Source organism: Hemiscyllium ocellatum, chromosome 9 (assembly GCF_020745735.1).
Source record: "Hemiscyllium ocellatum isolate sHemOce1 chromosome 9, sHemOce1.pat.X.cur, whole genome shotgun sequence".
Taxonomy (NCBI): Eukaryota; Metazoa; Chordata; class Chondrichthyes; order Orectolobiformes; family Hemiscylliidae; genus Hemiscyllium; species Hemiscyllium ocellatum.
The window spans coordinates 52,249,135-52,273,923 of NC_083409.1; the positions used below are offsets into that span (position 1 = coordinate 52,249,135).

Here is a 24,789-nt window from a genome sequence, read left to right on the forward strand (position 1 = left end):
GTTGAAGAGATAGTGGAGGTGCTAGTGGTGACCTTTCAGGAATCACTAGACTCAGGGAAGGTCCCAGAGGACTGGAAAAATCGCTAACATAAGATCCTTGTTCAAACAAGGGAGTAAGGCAAAAGATGGAAAATTATAGACCGATTAGCCTGACTTTGGTTATGAGCAAGATCTTAGAATCTCCATTGTGAAGGATGAGATTTCTGAATACTTGGAAGTGTGTGGGCAAAGTCAGCATGAATTCATTAAGAGGAGGTCATATCTGACAAATCTGCTAGAATTCTTTGAGGAAGTAATGACCAGGTTAGACAAGGAGAGCCAACAGATGTTATCTCCCTGGACATTAGAATGCCTTTGACAAGAAGCCGCACAAGAGGCTACTGAGTAGAATAAGGGCCCATGGGGTCAGAGGCAAGGTGCTAGCATGAATAGAAGCTTGGCTGTCTGGCAGAAAGCAGAGAGTGGGGATAAAAGGAACCTTCTCAGGCTGGCAGGCCAGTAACAAGTGGTGTTGTGCAAGGGTCAGTGTTGGGATCACAAGTTTTCACTTTATACATTAACAATCTAGATGAAGGAACTGTGGGCTTTCTGGCTAAGTTTGCAGACGATAAAAAGATAGAGGGATAGATAGCATTGAGGAGATGGGGAGGCTGCAGAAGGATTTGGACAATTTAGGAGATTGGGCAAAGAAGTGGCAGATGGAGTACAATGTGGGAAAGTGTGAGGTCTTGGATTTGGAACAATAGAGGCATGGACTATTTTCTAACTGGGGAGAAAATTTAGAAATCTGAAGTGCAAAGGGACTTAGGAGTCCTAGTCCAGATTCTCTTGAGGTAAACTTGCAGTGAGTCAGTAGTTCAGAAGGCAAATGCAATGATAGCATTTATTTTGAGAGAACTTGAATATAAAAGCAGGGATGTACTTCTGAAGCTGTGTGGGGCTCTTATCAGACCATATTTGGAGTATAGTGTGCAGTTTTGGGTCCTGTATCATATTCAGAGGAGGTTTGAGAGAATGGTCCCAGGAATGAAAAGCTTAACATAAGAAGGTTTGAGGACTCTGGTTTATATTTGATGGGACTAGAAGGATGAAAGGGGAAATTTAATTGAAACATACAGAATACTAAATGGCCTGGACATAGTAGATGTTTCCATTGGTAGGAGATACTAGGACCAGAGGGCATAGCCTTAGAATAAAGGAAAGACCTTTTTAGAATGGCAAAAAAGAGAAACATCTTCAACCATACAGTGGTGAATCTATGGAATTCATTGCCACAAAAATGCTGTGGATGTATGGTCATTAAGTGTATTTAAGAATGAAGTAGAGAGGTAGATATATATTGTTCCTTGACTGTTAAGGGGAATCAAGAGTTAAGGGGATCAAGTGTTAAGGGTATAAGGTGGGGAATTGGGTTGAGAAACTTATCAGCCATAATTGAATAGTGGAGCAGACTGGATAGGTTGAAATGTGGCCTAATTTCTCCTTTGTCTATTGGTTTTAAAGTTTGGAATTTTATGCTTCAGAGGTGGGCAGACCACAATGAGGCACAGCTGACAGAATTGACAATAATTATTAAGATTACCTCTGTAACATTGTTTGAGTGTGGTCAGTGTTAGGTCATCTGTTTCTGAGACTGTCTTCCAGACTTTTAGCCTTTGCTATTACCAGTGCATTCCTGGACAGTCTCACAATTTAACTGCAAGAAGTGCTGTTGCTATGACTTGACAAAAGTTAAGTCCTATTCATCCATCTCCAATGTACTGTTTGACCTACCTCTGTTCCTTCTTTTGAGGGACATATTAGAAACAAATATAAAACCAAAACTACTGCAGTTGCTGAAATAATTTGTTGAATATACTCACCAGGTTTCCAGGGAAAAATAACATTTTATCAAACCAGGAAAATTAGAAAAATAACAAAAGCAAATAAAAGAGATAACTGAAAAATAAAACAAATATAAAAATAAGTTTGAAATTACAGATTGAGATTGATTAAGTATTTTGAGACTAGAAAACGCTAAATGGAAAAAGCCCAATGTGAAAAAAAATCATAGAGTCACACAGCCTGGAAGCAGATCCTTCACTCCAACTTGTCCATACTGACTACGTTTCCCAAACTAGTCCCATTGCCTGAATTTAACCCAGATCCCTCTAAACAGCCCCCAACTCTTTCTTATTCACGAACCTATCCAAATGATTTTTAAATGCTGTAATTGTACGCACTTCTACCACTTTCTCTACCAAATGGATTCGTATGCAAAACCCTTTAAGATTAGGTTCCTCGAGCTTCATTGGAAGAGCAGGAGGAACATAAATTACCACATGTATAATAAAATGCAGATTGAAAGTGATTGGTGATTACTAATTTGGTTTTATGCTTGTGAACTGAACAAAACAAACTGCAAAGTGATTATCTAACCTCATTCGATTTCCGAGTACGCCAGATTAAAATTGTTACAGGCAATCCTGTTTCGCCGAAATTGATGGCCTTGAATAATGATGAAGAGATTAGGTAAAAGGATAGGGGCTCCATCTTCCGTATTTACGTAGAACAATTATAGGAAAGGAGATGAGGTTTTTGGAATGGTTTGCAAGGAAATTGAAAGGGAGGGGGATGTATCATAGCCATGTTAAACCTGAAAATTAGTGTAAGATTGAAGGGGAAATCCGTGTGGTCCTCTGTAGGAGAGGAAAGGGGCAAGACCAGCAATGTGGAAAATATATGGATGTTGGTGGAGGAAGAACTCCATTTTCTTGGTTAAGTTTTTGTATTAATAATACTTTCCATGATTGTGTACAGTTTTGTTCTAATATCGCTGTGATGTATTTTCTCTTTAATTAAAGGCGCGTTACAAATAAAAGCAGTTGTTGATGCAGCACCAACTCACACACGTCTTTTTATCAGACATTGTCCTTGACCAAACCAACTGGAGAAGGGGGAGTGAACTGGAGAACAAAACAAAACAAGAGGTGAAACCTAATCGAGCTTGGTATTGGAATTTTAAAAACCACAACATAGGTGTATTGTTGAAGTGGGAAACATTTCCGGCCTTCAAAACAATTGGTATTTTGTAAAACGTAAGGAATGTGTGGAGAATTATTCCCCCCACCTTGTGGAAGCGGCTGTCTTTTGGTTAAGGGGGCGGGTGTGGGAAGGGGACGCCATTTTGTTGTCCCGGATCCCGGTTCGGAGGCCAGCTGCGGTTTACGAAGTACAGGTGGCGGCTTACGGTAAGTGGGGCCTGGGGGCTCTACTTAAAGCTCGTGTGTGGGAAATGGGTGAGAGATAGCTGAGAGTGGGGTTTGCTGACTGCGGATACCTCTCCTTCCCCTCAGCTGCTGGTGCCGGCCGGTACCGGAGCTGCGGCGGTGTCCGGCCTCGCTGCAAGTTGCGCGGGGAATGGTCTTTGGAGCTTCTCCCCAGTTAATGCTGTCACCGTGACGGTCTCCGGGAACTGCTATATTCCCAGCACCAGCTGCAGAAATTGAAGTTTTGAGATTTGGACCTCGAGGGAGGGGATCAGTTTTTATTTTCGAGTCCATGTCTGATTCTTGTTTTCCTAACAGTCAAATTGGACTCGAAACGCGAGCTCAGTACTTCCACCACCTCCGTAATTTTCCCTGTTTGTTTCCAGTATACACAGTGTTTTGTTTCAATAACCAAGACTTATTTTACTGTGTGTGTAACACAAAAATATTCTAATTTGAAAACGTCTTTACAAATTCGTGTACTCATGGTCATAATGAAAACTGCCTTCGCGATCTTGTCACGCTCGTTCCCATCTCCATGTGATTAAACCAAATATTGTCGTTATTATTATAAGTGTATAGAGGAAATTAGGACTGGATTTATATTTGTTTTTTTCTCTGATGAAGTTCTGTCAAGCATTGCCTCTGCTTTAACTTTAGGCTTACCGCTTTTTTTGATATAGCCAAAAATGCTATTGATGCTTCGTCTTTACTCCTGAAGGAAAACGCAATGTGAAATTGATTGGCAGGTTTATAGAAAGGCATGTAAATTTGTGGTTACATTTTTCACATGCAACGTCGTATTTCCAATAACTACAAACAAAGTTGCTGTCCCTCACCTTTCGTGATCTGCGTTAACCTTGTCAGGTATTATACACAATTAACTGGAAACACAGGTGATTACTGGTGGTGGATAATGGATGTAAAATACCCTGGGTGATTTGGTGGGAAAATAAGGCGTACTGAATATAAAGAAAAACAAAATTTGCATTTCTTGGGGCATGTTCCTGTCCAGGGGGTAACATGGTGGAAAACAAGTGGCACAGTGGCTGTATGAGGCACTGCTGCTTTGCAGTGCCAGAGAAGTGGTTTAATTCTAACCTTGGGCAGCTATCTGTTTTGAATTTGCACTTTCTCCCTGTGCCGGGTATTCTGGTTTCCTCCCAACACATCGATGAGCAGGTTACCTCAATTGGCTGTTCTAAATTGCCCCATAATGTCTAGAGATGTGCAGACGAGATAGGTGAGCTGTGATAAGTTAGTGATAGGGTGGAATGCTCTTCAGAATGTCAGTGCAGATGTAATGGGTAGAAAGGTCTTGATCTACACTGTTTGGGTTCTGTGATTCACTGAGGAGGAAAATAGTGAAGTTATTGATTCACTTGAGTTCAAGCCGTGTCCCACTTGGAGCTTCTCAAACATAGGAAAAGGGTACTTCTACAGTATCTGCACGAACCGTCCTGATGGAAGAAGAAGGCAATGTCCAGGATCAGCACGATGCAAAGATTGTGACCCTATACAAGAATAAGTGTGACTACAACAATTTCAACAAGTGAAAAATGAGGTCTGCAGATGCTGGAGATCACAGCTGCAAATGTGTTGCTGGTCAAAGCACAGCAGGCCAGACAGCATCTCAGGAATAGGGAATTCGACGTTTCGAGCATAAGCCCTTCGTCAGGAATCACAACAATTTCAACAACTATCAAGGTAGCTTCGTGCTAATTATCGTGGAAGATAGTTTGGCTAAGGTTACCTTGTCACATCAGATCCTGGCTGAAAGCATCTACCCTGTATCTCAGTATGGTTTCAGAACTGAAAGATCTACAGTAGTCATTATTTGTGTATTGCCTTATCAATTTCACCAAAGCAATGAGCAATGGCCATGTATAGTCATAGAGATGTACAACACAGAAACAGACCTTTTGGTTCAATTTGTCTTTGCTGACCAGGAATCCCAAATGAATCTAGTCCTGTTTGCCTATATTTCTGTAAATTCTTTCTCTTCATCCACCCATCCAAATACCTTTTTAAGTATTGTAATTTTACCAACTTCCATCACCAGCTTTGGTGGCTCATTCCACACATGCACCACCCTCTGCTTGAAAAAGCAGTTTTGGTCCTGTTTAAATTTTTCACCTCTCATCTTAAGCCTATGTCCTCTAGTTTTGGACACCCCCAACCCTAGGTAAAGACCTTGACTATTCACTGCCTATCTATGTCCCTAATCAGTTTATGAATTTGTATGAGGTCACCCCTCAGCCTTTGTTGCTGTAAGGAAAATAGCCCCAGTCTATTCAGCCTCAGCCCAGCCTACTCAGCTCAAACTTACCAACCCTGGCAACATCTTTTTCAATCTTATCTGAACTCTTTCAAATTGCACAGCATTTTTTCGACAGCAGGGAGAACAAAATTGACAGTATTCCAAAAATGGCCTCACCAATGTCTTGTACAGCTGAACCATGACCTCAACTCTGATACTCAATGCAATAATTAATGAAGGCAAGCATATCAAACGCTTTCACCACTCTATCAGCCCGCAACTCTACTTTTAAGGAACTATGAACTTGAATGCCAAGGTCTCTTTGTTCAATAATGCTCCTCAGGAACTTATTATGGAGTGTATAAGTCCTACCCTGATTTGCCCTACCAAAATGTAGTACTTCACATTTATGTAAGTTTATTTATCTGCCACACCTTGGCTCATTTGCCCCTCTGATCAAGGTCCCTTGTACTGAGGTAATCTTCTTTGCTTTCCACTACTTCACTAATTTTGGGATCATTTGCAAACTTACGAACTATAATCCCATATATTCACATCCAAATTATTTACATAAATGACCAAAGGCTGTGGACCCAGTACCGATCCTTGCAGCATACTGCTAGTCATAGACCTCCAGTCTGAAAAGTAGTCCTTCACCACCACCCTCTGTCTCCCATCTTGAGCCAGTTTTGTATCCAGATGGCTAGCTCTTCCTGTATTCCATCTGATCTAATCTTGCCAACAACTTTGAAGTCCAAGAAAATTAGCAGTTCACTGAAGGCAATGTAATCTCTTTCCATGACATCCTAATGGATAAGGTCAGTTATGACAGGCATGGTTTAAAATCCTGGAATTCCCTCAAGGGAATTGTGGGTCAACCCACAGCAGGTAGACTGAACTGGTCCAAGAAAGTAGCACACCACCACCTTCTCAAGGACTTCCAGGACTGGGCTCATCTCATAAATGAATATTTAAAAAATCAGAAATCCATCATTGCCTCAAAGAGGGTTCTGGCACAGTCTCTCTGCTATTGTCTAATGTTATGAGCTAACATGTTCAGTTGTATTTTCTGCTTTGGGTACATAGAAAGACTTAAACAATCTTGCTAGTCACTGACTATGTTGTGGGTCCGGTGAAGGCTGTCCCCATTGTTCAGCTTCCTAATATTCCCAGTCTTGTTCCAGTGCCGCCTGAATCCAAAACCATTATTGTCACTGATATTTGAGTGAAACATTCAGTTCTCTGATAAATGTATAGTTCAAAGGTTGCTTTAGTGGAATGGGTTTCATTTTGTGGGGCATTGGCACCATTGGTGCTGGGACCAGTGTCATAGAGGTGTACAGCATGGGATCAGACCCAGCCCATACCCTTCTAAACCCTTCCTATTCATACACCCATCCAGATACAATTGCAACATTTAAAAAGGTACCAGCCTCCACCACTACTTCTGGAAGTTCGTTCCATACATGCACCACCCTGTGTGTGAAAAGGTTGCACCTCCTGTCCCTTTTATATCTTTCTCCTCTCACCCTAAACCTATGCCCTCTAGTTTTGGACTCCCCACCCCAGGGAAAATACTTTGTCTGTTTATCCTATCTTGTCCCTCGTGATTTTATAAACCTCTATAAGGTCACCCCTGAGCCTTTGATGCTCCATGGAAAACAGCCCCAGCCTATTCAACTCTCCCTATAGCTCAAATCCTCCACCCTGGCAACATCCTTGTAAACCTTTTCTGAACCTTTTCAAGTTTTACAACATCTTTCCGAGAGGCGACAAAAATTGCTTGCAATATTCCAAAACTGGCTTAACCAATGTCCTATACAGATGCAACATGACCTCCCAACTCCTGTACTCAATACTCTGACCAATATAGGAAAATATACCAAACACCACCTTCACTATCCTATCTACCTGATTCTTCTTTCAAGGACCTATGAACCTGCATTCCAAGGTCTCTTTGTTCAGCAATACTCCCTAGGATCTTATCATTAAGTGTATAAGTCCTGCTAAGAATTGCTTTCCCAAAATGCAGCACCTCTCATTTATCGAAATTAAATTCCGTCTGCCACTCCTCAGTCCATTGGCCCATCTGGTTGAGATTCTCTTGTAATCTCAGGTAACCTCCTTCGCTGTCATCTGCAAACATGCATCCAAATCATTTCTATAAATGAAGAAAAGTAGTGGACCCAGCACTGATCTTTTAATCTGACATGATTTATTGAACTTGCCTTATTAAACAAAACATGATGCCTGTTTCAATCCACAACGTTCAAAGATTGTTCAAAGATACAATCCTGAATACAGTGTGAATTCTTCTGTCAATCTGATTATCCCAATCTGCATAAAGATTCAAGTCACCCATGATTAATATACTGCCTTTATTATATGTTTACAAATTTATTCTGTTCCACTATGTAGCTGCAGTTGTGGGGCTGAAAGACTACTCCTTCCAAGTGCCTTCATTCCCTTTTTCTAAAAAAAACCTCCACACATCTTCTAACTCAAGATAATTCCATTCTGTACTTAACAATGCTATTGTTACCACCCTTTTTTTACTTGCTGATCTTTGAGGGGTCCTATTCTCTCTCTCTAGTTACCCTTTTGTCCTTAATGTATTTTTTAAAAACCCTTTGGATTCTCCTTAACCCTATTTCCCAAACTGTCTGATGACCCCTTTTTGCCCTACTGATTTCCCTCTTAAGTATACTCCTACTGTCTTTACACTCTTCTTAGGAATCACTTGAACTCCCATGTCTATACCTGACATTTGAATCCTTCTTTTTCTGATACAAACCTTCAAATTCTCTAGTCATCCAGCATTCCGTACACCTACCAGCCTTTCCTTTCACCCAACAGGAATATACTGTCTCTGGATTCTCGTTATCTCATTTCTGAAGGCATCACATTTTCCAACCATCCATTTACCTGTGAACATCTGCCCCCAATCAGCTTTTGAAAGTTCTTACCTAATACCTTCAATTTAGAAATTCAACTTTTAGATCTGGTCTATCCTTTTGCATCACTATTTTAGAACTAATAGAATTATGGTCGCTGGCCCCAAAGTGCTCCCCCACTGACACCTCAGTCACATGCCCTGCCTAATTTCCCAAGAGTAGGTCAAGTTTTGCACCTTCTCTAGTAGGTACATCCACATACTGAATCAGAAAATTTTCTTGTACACTCTTAACAAATTCCTCTCCACCTAATCACTTATCAATATGGCAGTCCAGTCTACATTTGGAAAGTTAAAATCCCCTACCATAACCACCCTATTATTCTTAGAGATAATTGAAAACTCCTCACAAATTTGTTTCTCAGTTTCCCTCTGACTATTAGGGGGTCTATAATACAATCCCAATGAGGTGATTATCTGTTTCTTATTTCTCAGTTCCATCCAAATAACTTCTCTGGATGTACTTCTGGGAATATCTTCCCCCAGTACAGCAGTAATGCCATCCCTTATCAAAAATGCAACTCTCCCTCCTCTCTTGCCTTCCTTTCTGTCCTTCTTGTCGCATTTGTATCCTGAAACATTAAGCTGTCAGTCCTGTCCATCCCTGAGCCATATTTCTGTAATTGCTATGATATCCCAGTCCCATGTTCCTAACCATGCCCACTTCCATCAGCAAACCATTATCTCCCAGACCATACGCAACCTAATTACCTCAGGAGATCTCCTACCCACAGCTTCCAACCTCATAGTCTGGGATCCCTGCTCCGCCCGATTCTACCTCCTTCCCAAGATCCACAAGCCTGACCACCCTGTCCGACCCATTGTCTCAGCCTGCTCTGGCCCCACAGAACTCATCTCCACCTACCTCGATACTGTCCTATCCCCCCTAGTCTAGGAGCTCTCCACATACGTTCAGGACACCATCCATGCCCTCCACCTCCTCCAAGACTTTTGTTTCCCTGGCCCCCAACGCCTCATCTTCACCATGGACATCCAATATCTCTACATCACCATCCGCATGACCACGCCCTCTGTTTCTTCCTCTCCCGACGTCCCCACCAGTACTCTTCCACTGACACTCTCATTCGTTTGGCTGAACTGGTCCTCACCCGTAACAATTTCTCCTTCGAATCCTCCCATTTCCTCCAGACGAAAGGGGTAGCCACAGTCACCCGCATGGGCCCCAGCTATGCCAGTCTCTTTGTTGGCTACTTCGAACAGTCCATCTTCCATAGTTACACCAGTACCACTCCCCACCTCTTCCTCTGCTACATTAATGACTGCATCAGCACCACCTCGTGCTCCTGCGAGGAAGTTGAGCAGTTCATCACCTTGCAGGAGAATTGACGTTTCGGGCATGAGCCTTTCTTCAAGATTCCTGAAGAAGGGTTCATGCCCGAAATGTCGGTTCTCCTGCTCCTTGGATGCTGCCTGACCTACGGCGCTTTTCCAGCAACACAATTTCAGCTCTGATCTCCAGCATCTGCAGTCCTCACTTTCTCCCAGTTCATCACCTTCACCACATTCCACCCTGGCCTTAAATTCACCTGGACCATCTCTAACACCTCCCTCCCCTTCCTAGACCTCTCCATCTCCATCAATGATGACCGACTCCCACCCTATCTCTTGCAAAAATGCTATCCCGTATTCCTAATTCCTCCACCTCCAACCAGTTCCACACAGAAACACCAGATGGCCTCCTCCTTTAAAGACCATAATTTCCCTTCCCACGTGGTTGAAGATGCCCTCCAATGCATCTTATCCACGTTCCACACCTCTGCCTTGAAACCCCACCCCTCCAACTCCAACAAGGATAGAACCCCCCCCCCCGCACCCCGAGCCTCACTTTCCACCCAACCCACCTCTGCATAAACTGCATCATCCGTCAACATTTCCGCCATGTACAAACTGACCCCACCTCCAGGGATATATTTCCCTCCCCACCTCTATCTGCTTTCTGCAAAGAGCGTTCCCTCTGTGACTAACTGGTCAGGTCCACACTCCCCAACAACCCACCCTCCCTTCCTTGGACCTTCCCTTGCCACCACAGGAATTGCAAAACCTGCGCCCATGCTTCCCCTATCACCTCCATCCAAGGCCCCAAAGGAGCCTTCCAAATCCATCAACATTTCACCTGCACATCCACCAGTGTCATTTATTGTATCTGTTGCTCCTGGCGCAGTCCCCTTTACATTGGGGACACTGGACGCCTTCTTGCAGAGCGCTTAAGGGAACATCTCTCGGACACCTGCACCAATCAACCCAACTGCCCCATGGCTGAACATTGCAACTCCTTTTCTTTCTCCCTCTCCCCCTGCCCGCCGAGAACAAGCAGGTCCTAGTCCTCCTTCACCGCCACTCCCTCATCACCCGACGCCTGGAGGAAGAACGCCTCATCTCCCATCTGGGAACACTTCACCCCCAGGTCATCAATGTGTACTTCACCAGTTTCGTCATTTCCCCTCCCCCCACCTTACCCCAGTTCCAAGCTGCCAGCTCAGCACCATCCTCATGACCTGTCCTACCTGCTAATCTTCCTCCCCACCTATCCGCTCTACCCTCCTCTCAGACCTAACAGCTTCATCCCCACCTCCATTCACCTATTGCACTCTTTGTTACCTTCTCGGATGCTGCCTGACCTGCTGTGCTTTTCCACACTAATCTTGAATGAGTTCTTCCCTATTAGGCCCCTTGCACTGAAATAAATGCAGTTTAATTGATCAATCCTACCTTATTATCTGCTTTCTCCCTGCCTGCCCTAACTCTGTTTTAACTCCCTTCTGTTCTCAACTGTACCAGTCTCCGATTGATCTTTCTCTTCACTATCTCCCTGGGTCTCACCTCCACCCCCCCACCTTACTAGTTTAAATGCTCCCGAGCAGCTCTAGAAAATCACCCTGCCAATATATTAGTCCTCTTCCAATTCAGGTGAAATCCATATTTCTTGTACAGGTCACTTGTACTCCAGAAGAGATTCCAATGATCCAAAAATGTGAATCCTCCTCCCATTCACTAGCTCTTCAGCCACACATTCATCTGCTCTATCGTCCTATTTGTACCCTCATTAGCTCATAGCACTGGGAATAATCCAGTTATCACTACCCTCGAGGGTGTCCTTTTTAAATTCCTGCCTAACTTTCTATATTAGCCCGCCAGAATCTCACTTGATTAGATTAGATGAGACTTACAGTGTGGAAACAGGCCCTTCGACCCAACAAGTCCACACCGACCCGCCGAAGTGCAACCCACCCATACCCCTATATTTACCCCTACCTAACACTACGGGCAATTTAGCATGGCCAATTCACCTGACCCGCACATCTTTGGACTGTGGGAGGAAACCGGAGCACCCGGAGGAAACCCACGCAGACACGGGGAGAACGTGCAAACTCCACACAGTCAGTCGCCTGAGTCGGGAATTGAACCCAGGTCTCAGGCGCTGAGAGGCAGCAGTGCTAACCACTGTGCCGATCATTCTTCTCCCTTCCTTTGCCATTGTACTCATGTGTACAATGACGTCTTGCTGGTTCCTCTCCCCCTTGAGAACATTGTGCACCCTTGATCCTGGCACCAGGGAGGCAACACACCATTTTGATATTTCGCTGCTGGCCACAGAAATGTCTGTGCCCTTAACGAGAGAGTCCCCTAAAACAATTGATTGCTTGAAACCTGATGTAGCCCTCATTATATGAGAGCCAGTCTTGATACCAGAAAATTGACTGTTGGTGCTACATTCCCCTGAAAGTCCATCACCCCTTTATTTTCCAAAACAGCATACTTTTTTGAAATGGGAATAGCCACAGAAGATTCCTGTGCCCGCACACCTCTCCGACCTTTCTTGGAGTTAACCCATCTACCTGACTGCACCTGCGGCTTTTCTCCCTTTCCATAACTGCCATCCATCATACCCTCAAACTCTTGTAAATTATTCATTGCCTCTAACTGTCACTCCAACCAATCCATTCGATCTGATAGGATTCGCAAGCAATGACGTTTATTGCAGATATAATCCTCAGTAACTCTTGAACTTTGCTGAACATCCCACATCTGACAAGTAGAGCATATTACTCTACTAAAGGCCATGTTGCTCCTTCCAATCTTATTGCTCTACAAAATACTGCTCCAGGCTAACCTACTATTTTTAAAATTTAATCAAGGGATAGATCCCAATAAAAACATACAATCAAGAAAGAATCCACTCTACTCACTATTGTAGATTTACAGCAAGGCTGTACTTAAAACTATTCGCTTACTTGTTTTTGTGCTGTGACCTCTCCCAAATAGGTTCCTCCAAGATCAGTTGCGAATTTTGCTGTTTGTGAATTTTCTCCAGACATACTACGATGTCCAGCGATACATGAATTCCAACAGCAAAGGCAGTAACTGCGCAGATTCACTACTGTGTCAGTTAGCAGTGTGGGTTTCTTTCTCTGTCTTTCTTGCTGCCTTTGTCTGTCTTTCTCCCATTGAAAAATGCTGTTGTTCTGACTTTTGTTTTCAAAATTCCAAAACAGTTGCAACAGCATATAAAACAGTAATTGCTGCTTCTGGAATTCGAGGAAATCACCTTCAACACCTAAAATACCTCAAAAGGAGCAGCCTGTTACAACCAGAAATTTTTCCTGTCCTCTACCTTGGATTACCCAGGATCCACTTGGAATCACTGTCCTGGTGGATCAAGAAGTAGGGCTGTAGAAAGATTTAAATTAATTTGGGGAGAGGTGTAGGATTTGGGAGAGGGGAAATGTAGACTTAAAAAGCAAAATGTGGCAACTATTTAGTTACCCATATTACATGGGTTGCTCTGGAATGGCTGCCAACATCATCAAAAACCCATCCAAACCTGGCAGTGCTCTCTTCTCTTTAATGAGGCAGAAGATACCGAAGCTTGAACACACATACACACCAGCAGGTTCAAAAACAGCTTCTTCCTTTCTATTATTAGACTGATGAGTGTACCATCTAACTTCAAATAATGCTGATCTTCTCTAATGCATGTTGCGTGCGTTTAACCTGTATGTGTTACTCTGTCCGAGTTTTCTTTCATCCTATGATCTGTCTGTACTTGCTTTCTATGGTCTGGTGTCGTGTTCACAGACAAAGCTTTTCACTGTGCTCAGATACATGTGACAATAGACCCAATCAATCAATCATTGAGACAGGCAGGACAGAGTAAACAAATATAGAGAAACAGAATAAATAAAACCAAAAGGGAGAAGGAGAGCAAAATTAATTACTCCTTACTTGAATGCACATTGTATTTGGTACTAGATAGATGAATTGACTGCAGAAATATAGGTTAATGGGTGTGATCTTAACTCCATTTAGGAGGCATGGTTGCAAGGTGGTCAAAGCTGGAACTGAATATTCAGGGGTATGAAATTTTTTGAAAGGACAGGCAGGAAAAAAAGGGAGGTAACAATAGCATTGTTAAGTACAGAATGGAATAAGTATGATAACAAATGATTTTGAGTTAGAAGATGTGTGGAGGTTTTTTTTAGAAAAAGGGAATGAAGGCACTTGGAAGGAGTAGATTTCGGCCCCACAACTGCAGCTACATAGTGGGACAGAATAAATTTGTAACCATATAATAAAGGCAGTATATTAATCATAGGTGACTTGAATGTTCATGCAGATTGGGATAATCAGATTGACAGACGAATTCACAGTGTATTCAGGATTGTACCTTCGAACAATATGTTGTGGATTGAAACAGGCATCAAGATGTTTTGCATCCGGCAATGTTTAAGGAGGCAGGTTCAATAAATCATGTCAGATTAAAAGATCAGTGCTGGGTCCACTACTTTTCTTCATTTTTTTAGATTAGATTACTTACAGTATGGAAACAGGCCCTTCGGCACAACAAGTCCACACTGACCCTCCGAAGCGCAATCCACCCAAATCCATTCCCCTACATTTTACCCCTTCACCTAACACTACGGGCAATTTAGCATGGCCAATCTACCTAACCTGCACATTTTTCTTTGGACTGTGGGAGGAAACCAGAGCACCCGGAGGAAACCCACACAGACATGGGGAGAATGTGCAAATTCCACACAGTAAGTTGCCTGAGGCGAGAATTGAACCCGGGTCTCTGGTGCTGTGAGGCAGCAGTGCTAACCACTGTGCCACCGTGCCGCCCATTTATATAAATGATTTGGATGTGAGCATAAGTGTATAGTTAATAAGTTTGCAGATGACACCAAAATTAGAGGTGTAGTGGACAGCGAAGAAGGTTACCTCCGATTACAACAGGATCTTGATCAGATGGGCCAATGGGCTGAGGAGTGGCAGACGACGGAGTTTAATCTAGATAAATGTGAGATGCTGCATTTTGGGAAAGCAAATATGAGCAGCACTTAAACACTTAATGGTAAGGTCCTAGGGAGTGTTGCTGAACAAAGAGACCTTGAAAGTGGAGTCGCAGGTAGGTAGGATAGTGAAGGCAGCATTTGGTATGCTTTCCTTTATTGGTCAGAGTATTGAATACAGGAGTTGGGAGGTCATGTTGCGGCTGTACAGGACATCGGTTAAGCCACCATTGGAATATTGCGTGCAATTCTGGTCTCCTTCCTATTGGAAAAATGTTGTGAAACCTGAAAGGGTTCAGAAAAGATTTGTAAGGATGTTGCCAGGGTTGGAGGATTTGAGCTATGGGGAGAGGTTGAATAGACTGGGGTTGTTTTCCCAGGACCGTCAGAGGCTGAGGCGTAACCTTAAAGAGGTTTGGTACTGAGCCTGCTCTAATGTAATGACAGGTACATTTGGGTTCCAAGAGATCACCTGTGTTAGGGAACTTTCTAGTCCAAGGTACAGACAGAAGTTTCTGTGGCCAGCAGCAAAAAAAATCAGAATGATATGTTGCTTCCCGAGTGCCAGGATCAAGGATATCTCCGATAGGATGCAGAATGTTCTCAAGGGGGGAGAGGGTCCAAAAGAGGTCATTGGTTCCAATGTGGACAATGACTTAGAAAGGGACAAGGTTGAGATTCTGAAGAGAGACTACAGAGTTAAGCAGGAAATTAAAAAGGGAGATCCACGAGAGTAGTAATATCTGGATTACTCCTGGTGCTACAAGCAGGATTAGGAGGATAGAGCAGATAAATACTGATGAGCTGGTGTATGGGAGGTATGGGAGAGGGATTCACATTTTTTGGATCATTGGAATGTCTTTTGGGGAGAAGTGACCTGCACAAGAAGGACGAATTGCACCTGAAGTGGAAGGGAACTAATATACTGGCAGGGAGATTTGCTAGAGCTGCTCAGGAGAATTTAAACTAGTAAGGTGGGGGGGTGGTACAGTTGAGAACAGAAGCGAGTCAAACAGGCAGGGACAAGGTAGGACTAATAAATTAAACTGCTTTTACTTCAATGCAAGAGGCCTAACAGGGAAGGCAGGAGAACTCAGGGCATGGTTAGGAACATGGGACAGGGATATTGTAGTAATTTCAGAAACATGGCTCAGGGATAGACAGGACTGGCAGCTTAATGTTCCAAGATACAAATGCTACAAGAAGGATAGAAAGGGAGATAAGAGAGGAGGGGGAATGGCGTTTTTGATAAGGGATAGAATTATAGCTGTACTGAGGGAGGATATTCACGGAAGTTATTTGGGTGGAACTGAGATATAAGAAAGGGATGATCACCTCATTGGGATTGTATTGTAGACCCCCTAATAGTCAGAGGGAAATTAAGAAACAAATTTGTAAGGCGATCTCAGCTATCTGTAAGAATAATAGGGTGGTTATTGTAGAGGATTTTAACTTTCCAAACATAGACTGGGACTGCCATAGTGTTAAGGATTTAGATGGAGTGGATTTTAAGTGCGTACAAGACAATTTTCTGATTCAGTATGTGGATGTACCTACTAGAGAAGGTGCAAAACTTGACTTCTTGGGAAATAAGGTAGGGCAGATGACTGAGGTGTCAGTGGGGGAGTGCTTTGGGGCCAGCGACCATAATTCTATTAGTTCTAAAATAGTGATGGAAAAGGATAGACGAGATCTAAAAGTTGAAGTTCAAAATTGGAGAAAGGCCAATTTTGACAGTATTAGGCAAGAACTTTCAAAAGTCTGGAGGCGGCTAGAAAATGGGAAGCCTTCAGAAATGAGGTAATAAGAATCCAGAGAAAGTATATTCCTGTTGGGGTGAAAGGAAAGGCTGGTAGATATAGAGAATGCTGGATGGCTAAAGAAATTGAGGGTTTGGTTAAGAAACAGAAGGAAGGATATGTCAGGTACAGATTGGATAGATGGAGTGAATCCTTAGAAGAGTATAAAGGCAGTAGGAGTATACTTTAAGAGGGAAGTCAGGAGGGCAAAAAGGGGACATGAAATAGCTTTAGCAAATAGAATTAAGGAGAATCCAAAGGGTTTTTACAAATATATCTTAAGGGCAAAAGGGTAACTAGGGCTAGAATAGGGCCTCTCAAAGATCAACAAGGCGGCCTTTGTGTGGAACCACAGAAAATGGGGGAGATACTAAACGAGTATTTTGCATCTGTATTTACTGTGGAAAAGGACATGGAAGATATAAAATGCAGCGAAATAGATCTTTGAAAATGTCCATATTACAGTGGAGGACGTACTGGATGTCTTGAAATGCATAAAGGTGGATAAATCCCCAGGACCTGATCAGGTGTACCCTTGAACTCCGTGGCAAGCTTGGGAAGTGATTGCTGGGCCTCTTACCGAGTTATTTGTTTCATCGATAGTCACAGGTGAGGTGCTGGAAGACTGGAGGTTGGCTAAGGTGGTGCCACTGTGACAAGCCAGGGAACCAAAGACCAGTGAGCCTGACGTCGGTGGAGGGCAAGTTGTTGGAGGGAATCTTAAGGGGCAGGATATACATGTATTTGGAAAGGCAAGGACTGATTAGGGCTAGTCAACATGGCTTTGTGCATGGAAAATCATGTCTCGCAAACTTGATTGAGTTTTTTGAGGAAGTAACAGAGGATTGATGAGGGCAGAGCAGTGGATGTGATCTGTATGGACTTCACTAAGGCATTCAACAAGGTTCCCCATGGGAGACTGATTCATCAGGTTAGATCTCAGAATACACTGGCACAAAGGTAGAAGACGGGGTGGTGTTGGAGGGTTGTTTTTCAGACCAATGGAGTGCCACAAGGATCGGTGCTATGTCCACTACTTTTCGTCATTTATGCGATTATGCGATTTGGATACGTGCATAAGAGATATAGTTAGTAAGTTTGCAGATGACACCAAAATTGGAGGTGTAGTGGACAGTGAAGAGGGTTACCCCTGACTACAACAAGATCTTGATCAGATGGGCCATTGGGCTGAGGAGTGGCAGATGGAGTTTAATTCAAATAAATGTGAGGTGCTGCAATTTAGACATAGAACATAGAACATAGAAGGATACAGCGCAGTACAGGCCCTTCGGCCCTCAATGTTGCGCCGACCGAATCCTACCTAACCTATACTAGCCCAATAACTTCCAAATGCCTATCCAATGCCCGCTTAAATGACCATAAAGAAGGACCATAATTTGGGAAAGCAAATCTGAGCAGGATTTATACACTTAATGGTAAGGTCCTGGGAAGTGCTACTGAACAAAGAGACCTTGGAGTGCAGGTTCATAGCTCCTTGAAAGTGGAGTCGCAGGTAGATAGGATAGTGAAGAAGGCATTTGGTATGCTTTCCTTTATTGGTCAGAGTATTGAGTACAGGAGTTGGGAGGTCATGTTGCGGCTGTACAGGACATTGGTTAGGCCACTGTTGGAATATTGCATGCAGTTCTCATCTCCTTCCTATCGGAAAGATGTTATGAAACTTGAAAGGGTTCTGAAAAGATTGACAAGGATGTTGCCACGGTTGGAGAATTTGAGCTGTAGGGAGAGGCTGAACAAGCGAGGGCTGTTTTCCCTGGAGCATCAGAGGCCGAGGGGTGACCGTATACAAGTTTACAAGATTATGAGGGGCATGGATAGGATAAATAGACAAAGCTTTTTTTCCTGGGTGAGGGTGTCCAGAAGTAGAGGGCAAAGGTTTAGGATGAGGGGGAAAGATTAAAAAAAAAGAGACCCAAGGGGCAACATTTTCATGCAGAGGGTGGTACTTGTATGGAATGAGCTGCCAGAGGAAGTGGTGGAGCCTGGTACAATTGCAATATTTAAGAGGCATTTGGATGTGTGTATGAATAGAAAGAGTTTAGATGAATATGGACCGGGTGCTGGCAGGTGGGACTAGACTGGTTTGGGATATCTGGTCGGCATGAACAGGTTGGACTGAAGGGTGTATTTCTGCGCTGTACATCTCTATGACTCTGAGGAAAACATGATCATAACATGATTTGAATTTAGCCTTTAAGTCGAAAGTGAGGAACTTGGATCAGAAACAATTGCACAAGCTTAAATACTGTATATGCTTCTATAGGTCGATTTCACCTTAGCCAAAAATCTTGTATTCTCCATATATCATGTTTAAATCGACCCAAATTCTTGACTGTTACAGATCAACATTTGAGTCCATTCAGGTCTTCTAGTCCACCGGCCATCGCGCTCCACTCCAGCATTACTGTAATGGTATGACAGTACAGGGCAACCACTGTATCCACAGAGTCTCTTTCCATGGTTTCAGTTACCTGTGGTTTACTGAAGTCCAAACATGTTACAAGCAATGTTCCAGAAGCAGGAGCTGGTTTCCAATTTAAATGAATGGGTTTGCACCTATTCGCGGTTTCTGGCTTCCACGTAGGTTTTGGAATGTACAAGGGGATTGCAGTACCATTCTACCGTAGCAGGCAGAATGGAGAGTTATTTTGGGAATAAATATTCAATAATGGCCAAAACTCTTTTTCCTTTTGTTTAATATTTTACATAATGATGTGGCTCTTGTTTGTCCATTTTTTTTGACTCCTACCAAGCATAAATTTCATCCCCTTGAAAACAAAATTTTATGCATTAGTTGGTGCCCTAATTTAGGCTTTAAAAGCCGCCATCAAAATTCGACCTATGCACAATTATATCCGATAATGGTAATGACAAAGGAATGAGGCAGAGCTGGATTGAAACTGGACTGGGGGAAAGAAATGTTTAGCAGCAAAGACTGTTGAGGAACAATGGCAAATGTTTAAGAAATTAGTTCATGGCTCAGGAAAGACCATAGTCCAATAAGGACAAAAGCCAATCAAGGTTAACCAAGTAAATTAACAATAACATCAAATTAAAAGAGAGAATATTTAGAGTTAACTTGTAAATAATATCAAGACTGACAGCAAGACCTTTTTTAAAAGTAGAAAAAGGAAGAGAGAAGCCAAAGTGATCATTCGCCCCTTGTACTATGTGGCTGGGGAAATAATAGTGAGAACTAGGAAATAGAGGATTTGAATTGGAATTCATGGTAGATGACACTAATAGCATTTCAACATTAAAGAATAGTTATTGTATTTATTTCCTTCATTCCTTTTGCCCCTTAAATAATTTATAAAGTACTGAGAAACTAATGGAGCTAAAGCCTCCTGAACCTGATGGGGGATACATCTTGGAACATTAAAGTAACTAGCTACGGAGATAGTGGATGCATTGGTAAAAAGCTTCAAGGAATTCTGAGATTCTGATAAGTCTCAGAGAATTGGAAAACTGCCAGTGAAACACATTTTGTTTAAAAAGGGAAGTAGACCCAATAAAAGGTAAATGCTCATGACAATTCACTTAATGTTTATGATTTGGACAGTGTTAGGGTGTATTAATAGGTATGTGATACCAAAGCTTTTAAAAATGCATAACATGATCAAGCAGAGTCAGTATGGCTTTGTGAAAGAGAAATCATGTTTGACAAACTTACTAGAATTCTTTTGAGATAACAGGTAAGATAGCTAAAGGGGAAGCAGTAGATGTAATGAGTTTTCAGAAGTCATTTGATAAGTTACCACACATAGGCTACTTACGAAGACCCATGCTGTTAGAGTTAGTATCTTAACACAGACTGAGGATTTGCTAATTAATAGACAAAATGAATTGGGCTAAGAGGGTGTATTTTCAGGATAGCAGCCTATAACTCATGGTTGTCATAGGGATCAGTTTGGAGCCATGATTATTTGCAATACATATTAATGATTTGGATGAAGAACGTGAATGTAAACAATAGTCAAGTTTGCGGATAGCACAAAAATAGATGGGAATGTAAGTGATGATGATGACAGTGTTCACAGAGAGACAGGTTAAATAAGTGGGTATAAACTTAGCAGATGGAACATAATGTGAGAAAATGTGATGTTATACACTTTTGCAGGAAGATTAGATGACTGCATATTATTCAAATGTCAAAAGACTGCAGAAGTTACAGATCAGGGGATTTGTGAGTTCTTGTCCATGATTTACCACAAGTTCAGTGGGTAATTATGAAGGTAAATGATATGTTAGCATTTATTTCAAATAAAATGGAGTGTAAAAATAGGCAAGTTTTGCTAATACTATACAAGGCACTCATCAGACCACAGATGAATAGTTTTGGTCCTTTAGCTAAGGCAAGATGTATTGGCATTGGAAGCAGTTCATAGAAGGTTCACTTGGCTGATACCAAGTATAGAGCGATTGCGTTGTGAGGAGATTGAATCAGTTGTACAAATACTACTTGCAATTTAGAAGAATTAGCAGTGACCTCTTTGAAACTTTGAGGACTTGACAGCATAAATATAGAAAGGTTTCCCCTTGAGACAATTTAGGATTAGAGGCTGTAATGTCAGAATCAGGGGATGCACCTTCAAGACAAATGAGGAAGAATTTTTGAAGGTATTGATCTGTCAAATTCTTTACTGCAGAGAGTTGTCAAAGCTGGGTCATTAAGTACATTCAAGGCTGAGATGGATGGACATTTAATCAGGAAGAGAATCAAGTGATATGGGAAAAAGCCAGGAAAACAGAGTTAGGGATTAATGTATTGGCCATGATCTCATTGAATGGCGGAATAGACCCGATGGGCTAAATGCTCCTATATCTTTATCTTAATTACTGTATGCCAATTTGCTTGTAGCTCAGCTGTTAATCCTAACATTAGCTTTGCAGTTCTGTTTTTAATTTGCATCTTTTGCTGCTTAGACTTCCTTCACAGAACCTCTTTTTGTCCTATGTCATTGGTAACCACATGGACAATACATCTGGATCCATCCTGTCCTACTCCCAAGTTCCTCATCAGTCCGAGGAGCTATCTTGAACCATAGCATCAGACAGTCTGTGCAGTCTTCGGGACTCCATGTTGGTGGGAGAGAATAGTATCTATCCCCAAATTGTGATGATTACTAAAGCTTCTTGCTCCCTGCACCATGATGCCACAGATTGCTCATCCTCCCTGTGTCATCGCATGAGCTGCAAGGACCTCTTTAAACCTATTGGATAAATTCCAGGAGCTGAAGATCTCTTAGATTCCTATTCTTAGCCAAGAGCCAGATTCCAAATACCTAGCCTAATAGGTGTTGTGGTGTTTGTCTTTCGTAATGCATCGCACTGTTGAAAGCTCAGACTCCAACTCATCAACTGTGAGCCAAATTGCTCAAGTTGCAAACACTGCAAATGTGACTGCTGTGGAAACCTCATACTGCAGTAGCTACACATTACCTGCTCTGCTGTCTTTGTTGTGCTTTATTTATCAGAGCAGACTTGGGAGTATTGCTCAAAAAATTATCTGTTGTATCTAGTGTTTTACATAGTTAAGCAGCGAATTTAGTGCAATACTTCCATCTCAATGGTACTTGGTTATACACGGAGCAAAAATATGTAACGTGGTCAATATACCTTGATAGAGAAGTGTGCTTTGTATTGCTCAGTTGATAGCTTTTGAGGAACAAGGAAGAAATGGGCCTCTAAACAAAAGAGAAAATAAAAGTGTGCATCTATGTACATACATACACCTATTTTTCAAAAAATCGGCATCTCAAAAGTGTTTTGCTAATTCATTTTAAAGTGTGGCCATTGTAATGGAGGTAATGTGGTAGCTAATTTGTATTCATCAAACTCCTACAAGTAGCAATTGATAAAAACAAGTTAATTTGTTTGTTTGAGAGCTATACATTGACCAGGGCCAAAGATAATTTTCCTGTCCTCCTCTGGAATAGTGCCACGGGATCTTTTACATCCAGCTGAGCAGGTAGATGGGACTTTGGCAAAAAAAGAATAATTGCAGACGCTGCAAGTCTGAAACCAAAACAGAAATTGCTGGGTCTGGTTGCATCTGTGAAGAGAAAGCAGAGTTAGTGTTTCAGAACTTCACGTAGAACAATACAGCACAGAACAGGCCCTTCGGCCCACGATGTTGTGCCGAACATTTGTCCTAGCTTAAGCACCTATCCATGTACCTATCCAATTGCCGCTTAAAGGTCACCAATGATTCTGACTCTGCCACTCCCACAGGCAGCGCATTCCATGCCCCCACCACTGTCTGGGTAAAGAACCTACCCCTGACATCCCCCCCCCCATACCTTCCACCCTTCACCTTAAATTTATGTCCCCTTGTAACACTCAAGGAGCTCTTCAGATGTAGATGGGACCTTTGTTTAAGGTCTTGCCTGTAAATCAGCACTTTTAAATGCTCTCCTTTCTCATTTTGCTTTGATTTGTCAGCTTCTATTTTTGCATCCAAATCTTGGAATGGAACTTTAAGCCAGAATGTTGTGACTGGAGGTGAGTGTGCTGCCAACTGAACAATGGTGGAGATGGGAAATTTATTAAGAAACTCAAACAAAAATTCACTATTTTCAAGAATAGACTTAGAAAATGTCCCATTTAAATATCAGTCTTGTCTAGAACTTTTAATGTTTTTGTTCTTGTTTTTCTCATTTACTGCTATTTTATTTCCACAGGTAGCAAACAATTAGCATTGAAAGTGTCAGGAATCTAGCTGAACCATGACAGACATAAAGAACTTCTTGTATGCTTGGTGTGGAAAACGCAAGGTCACTCCGAGTTATGATATACGTGCAGCTGGTAACAAGAACAGGCAAAAGTTTGTTTGTGAGGTATGATATTTGTAGTTGTATGTTCTGCCAATTTTGACCTCTCTTCAATTTACTGCCTGAGACCTTGTGTTAATAACTGCCTGTACAGTGGCAACAGAAATAGCGAGTAGGGAATTTAGACTTCGGTGTTTTAAATCTCTGAAGTTTTTCTGTCTTTGAGACCAAGTTTGAAGTTCTGTTTACTTTGAGGATAAGGTCAGACTTAGATATTTGCTGGTTTGAAAGTTTGGCGGGGTATGGATTTCACCTTGGGCTCAAATGCAATTAATCACACCAATGAATAAGTTAGTTTAAAATATTTGCTATTCAGGAAAAAGAGTAGTCATTGTTTTATTCAATGCACATTAAAGTAATAGAACTACAAAATATATTTGTTGACCAACACAATCTGTCTGCCAAGCAGGCAACTACATATCTGTTCAGTTATCCTGGCAGTTTAGTTTATGCTCCCTTCTCATTTTCAGCTAAGCATTCTCCTCCTACAATGCCATTTTATCATTATGTTGGCCCCTTCTTTCCGATCAAAATTGTCATTTTCTTCTGTTTCTGCAGCACTTGATTGTTTGTGTTAAGCACCTGTGCCTAGCTTTTGCTTTTTGGCTTTCTTTTTCCCAGGAAAGAAAGTAAGAAGGGACTGTATCCTTCTGTGATGTTGTTTCAGAAGAAGGGGATGGTCAAGCAATCTGAAGTATCCTCATAACACATGCAGATCTTTCTTATAATCTTTGCTCGGACAAGAGCGTGTGTCTGAATCAGTGTTTTAAACAAATAGTGTCATAGCTTTTACAGCACAGAATGCTTAAAGAAATGTGACTTGGAAAGAAGAAAGCTGAGAGAATATTCATCCATGATGTTGTTTTATTTAGGTTCGAATAGATGGATTTAATTATACTGGTATGGGAAACTCCACCAGCAAAAAGGATGCCCAGACAAATGCTGCCAGGGATTTTGTCAATTACCTTGTTAGGACTGGAGTGATGAAAGCTGATGAGGTTCCTACTTTGAAGGTGGTTGCATGTTTAATCATTTCTTCCTTTCATTATTTGCATTATTCATTTTTTTTCAGTGAAGCAGAAGCTTTATTTGAAATTTATCTTTTCTGTGTTGTGGTTTATATTTCGCTATTGAATCAATTCTATGTGAATGTTTCATAGTACCCTCGGATACAGATGACCTTACAATGCTTTCATAACTTTTTTAACCTTTTAGAATGCTTCAAACTACATTGTCCTGTTCTAATGAATTTATCAGAAACTTTTGCTTTTTTTTATGTAAAAGCTTGTGGACTATTAGATGAATGTTACAGAAGAGGAGTTTTATATGTTCAGAAGCTTGAACTTAAATGTGATTTAAAGAAA

The 24,789-nt window shown here is 41.9% G+C and overlaps 1 protein-coding gene across 1 annotated transcript in view; it reads left to right on the plus strand.

Moving 5' to 3' along the window:
* Positions 1–3,144: 3,144 nt before the first annotated feature.
* dhx9 (DEAH (Asp-Glu-Ala-His) box helicase 9) overlaps positions 3,145–24,789 on the plus strand; it is a 73,752-nt gene continuing 52,107 nt past the window's right edge. The window contains exons 1-3 of the mRNA XM_060830309.1: positions 3,145–3,230; positions 23,276–23,431; positions 24,298–24,438. Coding sequence (XP_060686292.1) covers positions 23,321–23,431; positions 24,298–24,438 — 252 coding nt within the window. The 5' untranslated portion in view covers positions 3,145–3,230; positions 23,276–23,320. The remainder of the gene's footprint in view (positions 3,231–23,275; positions 23,432–24,297; positions 24,439–24,789) is intronic.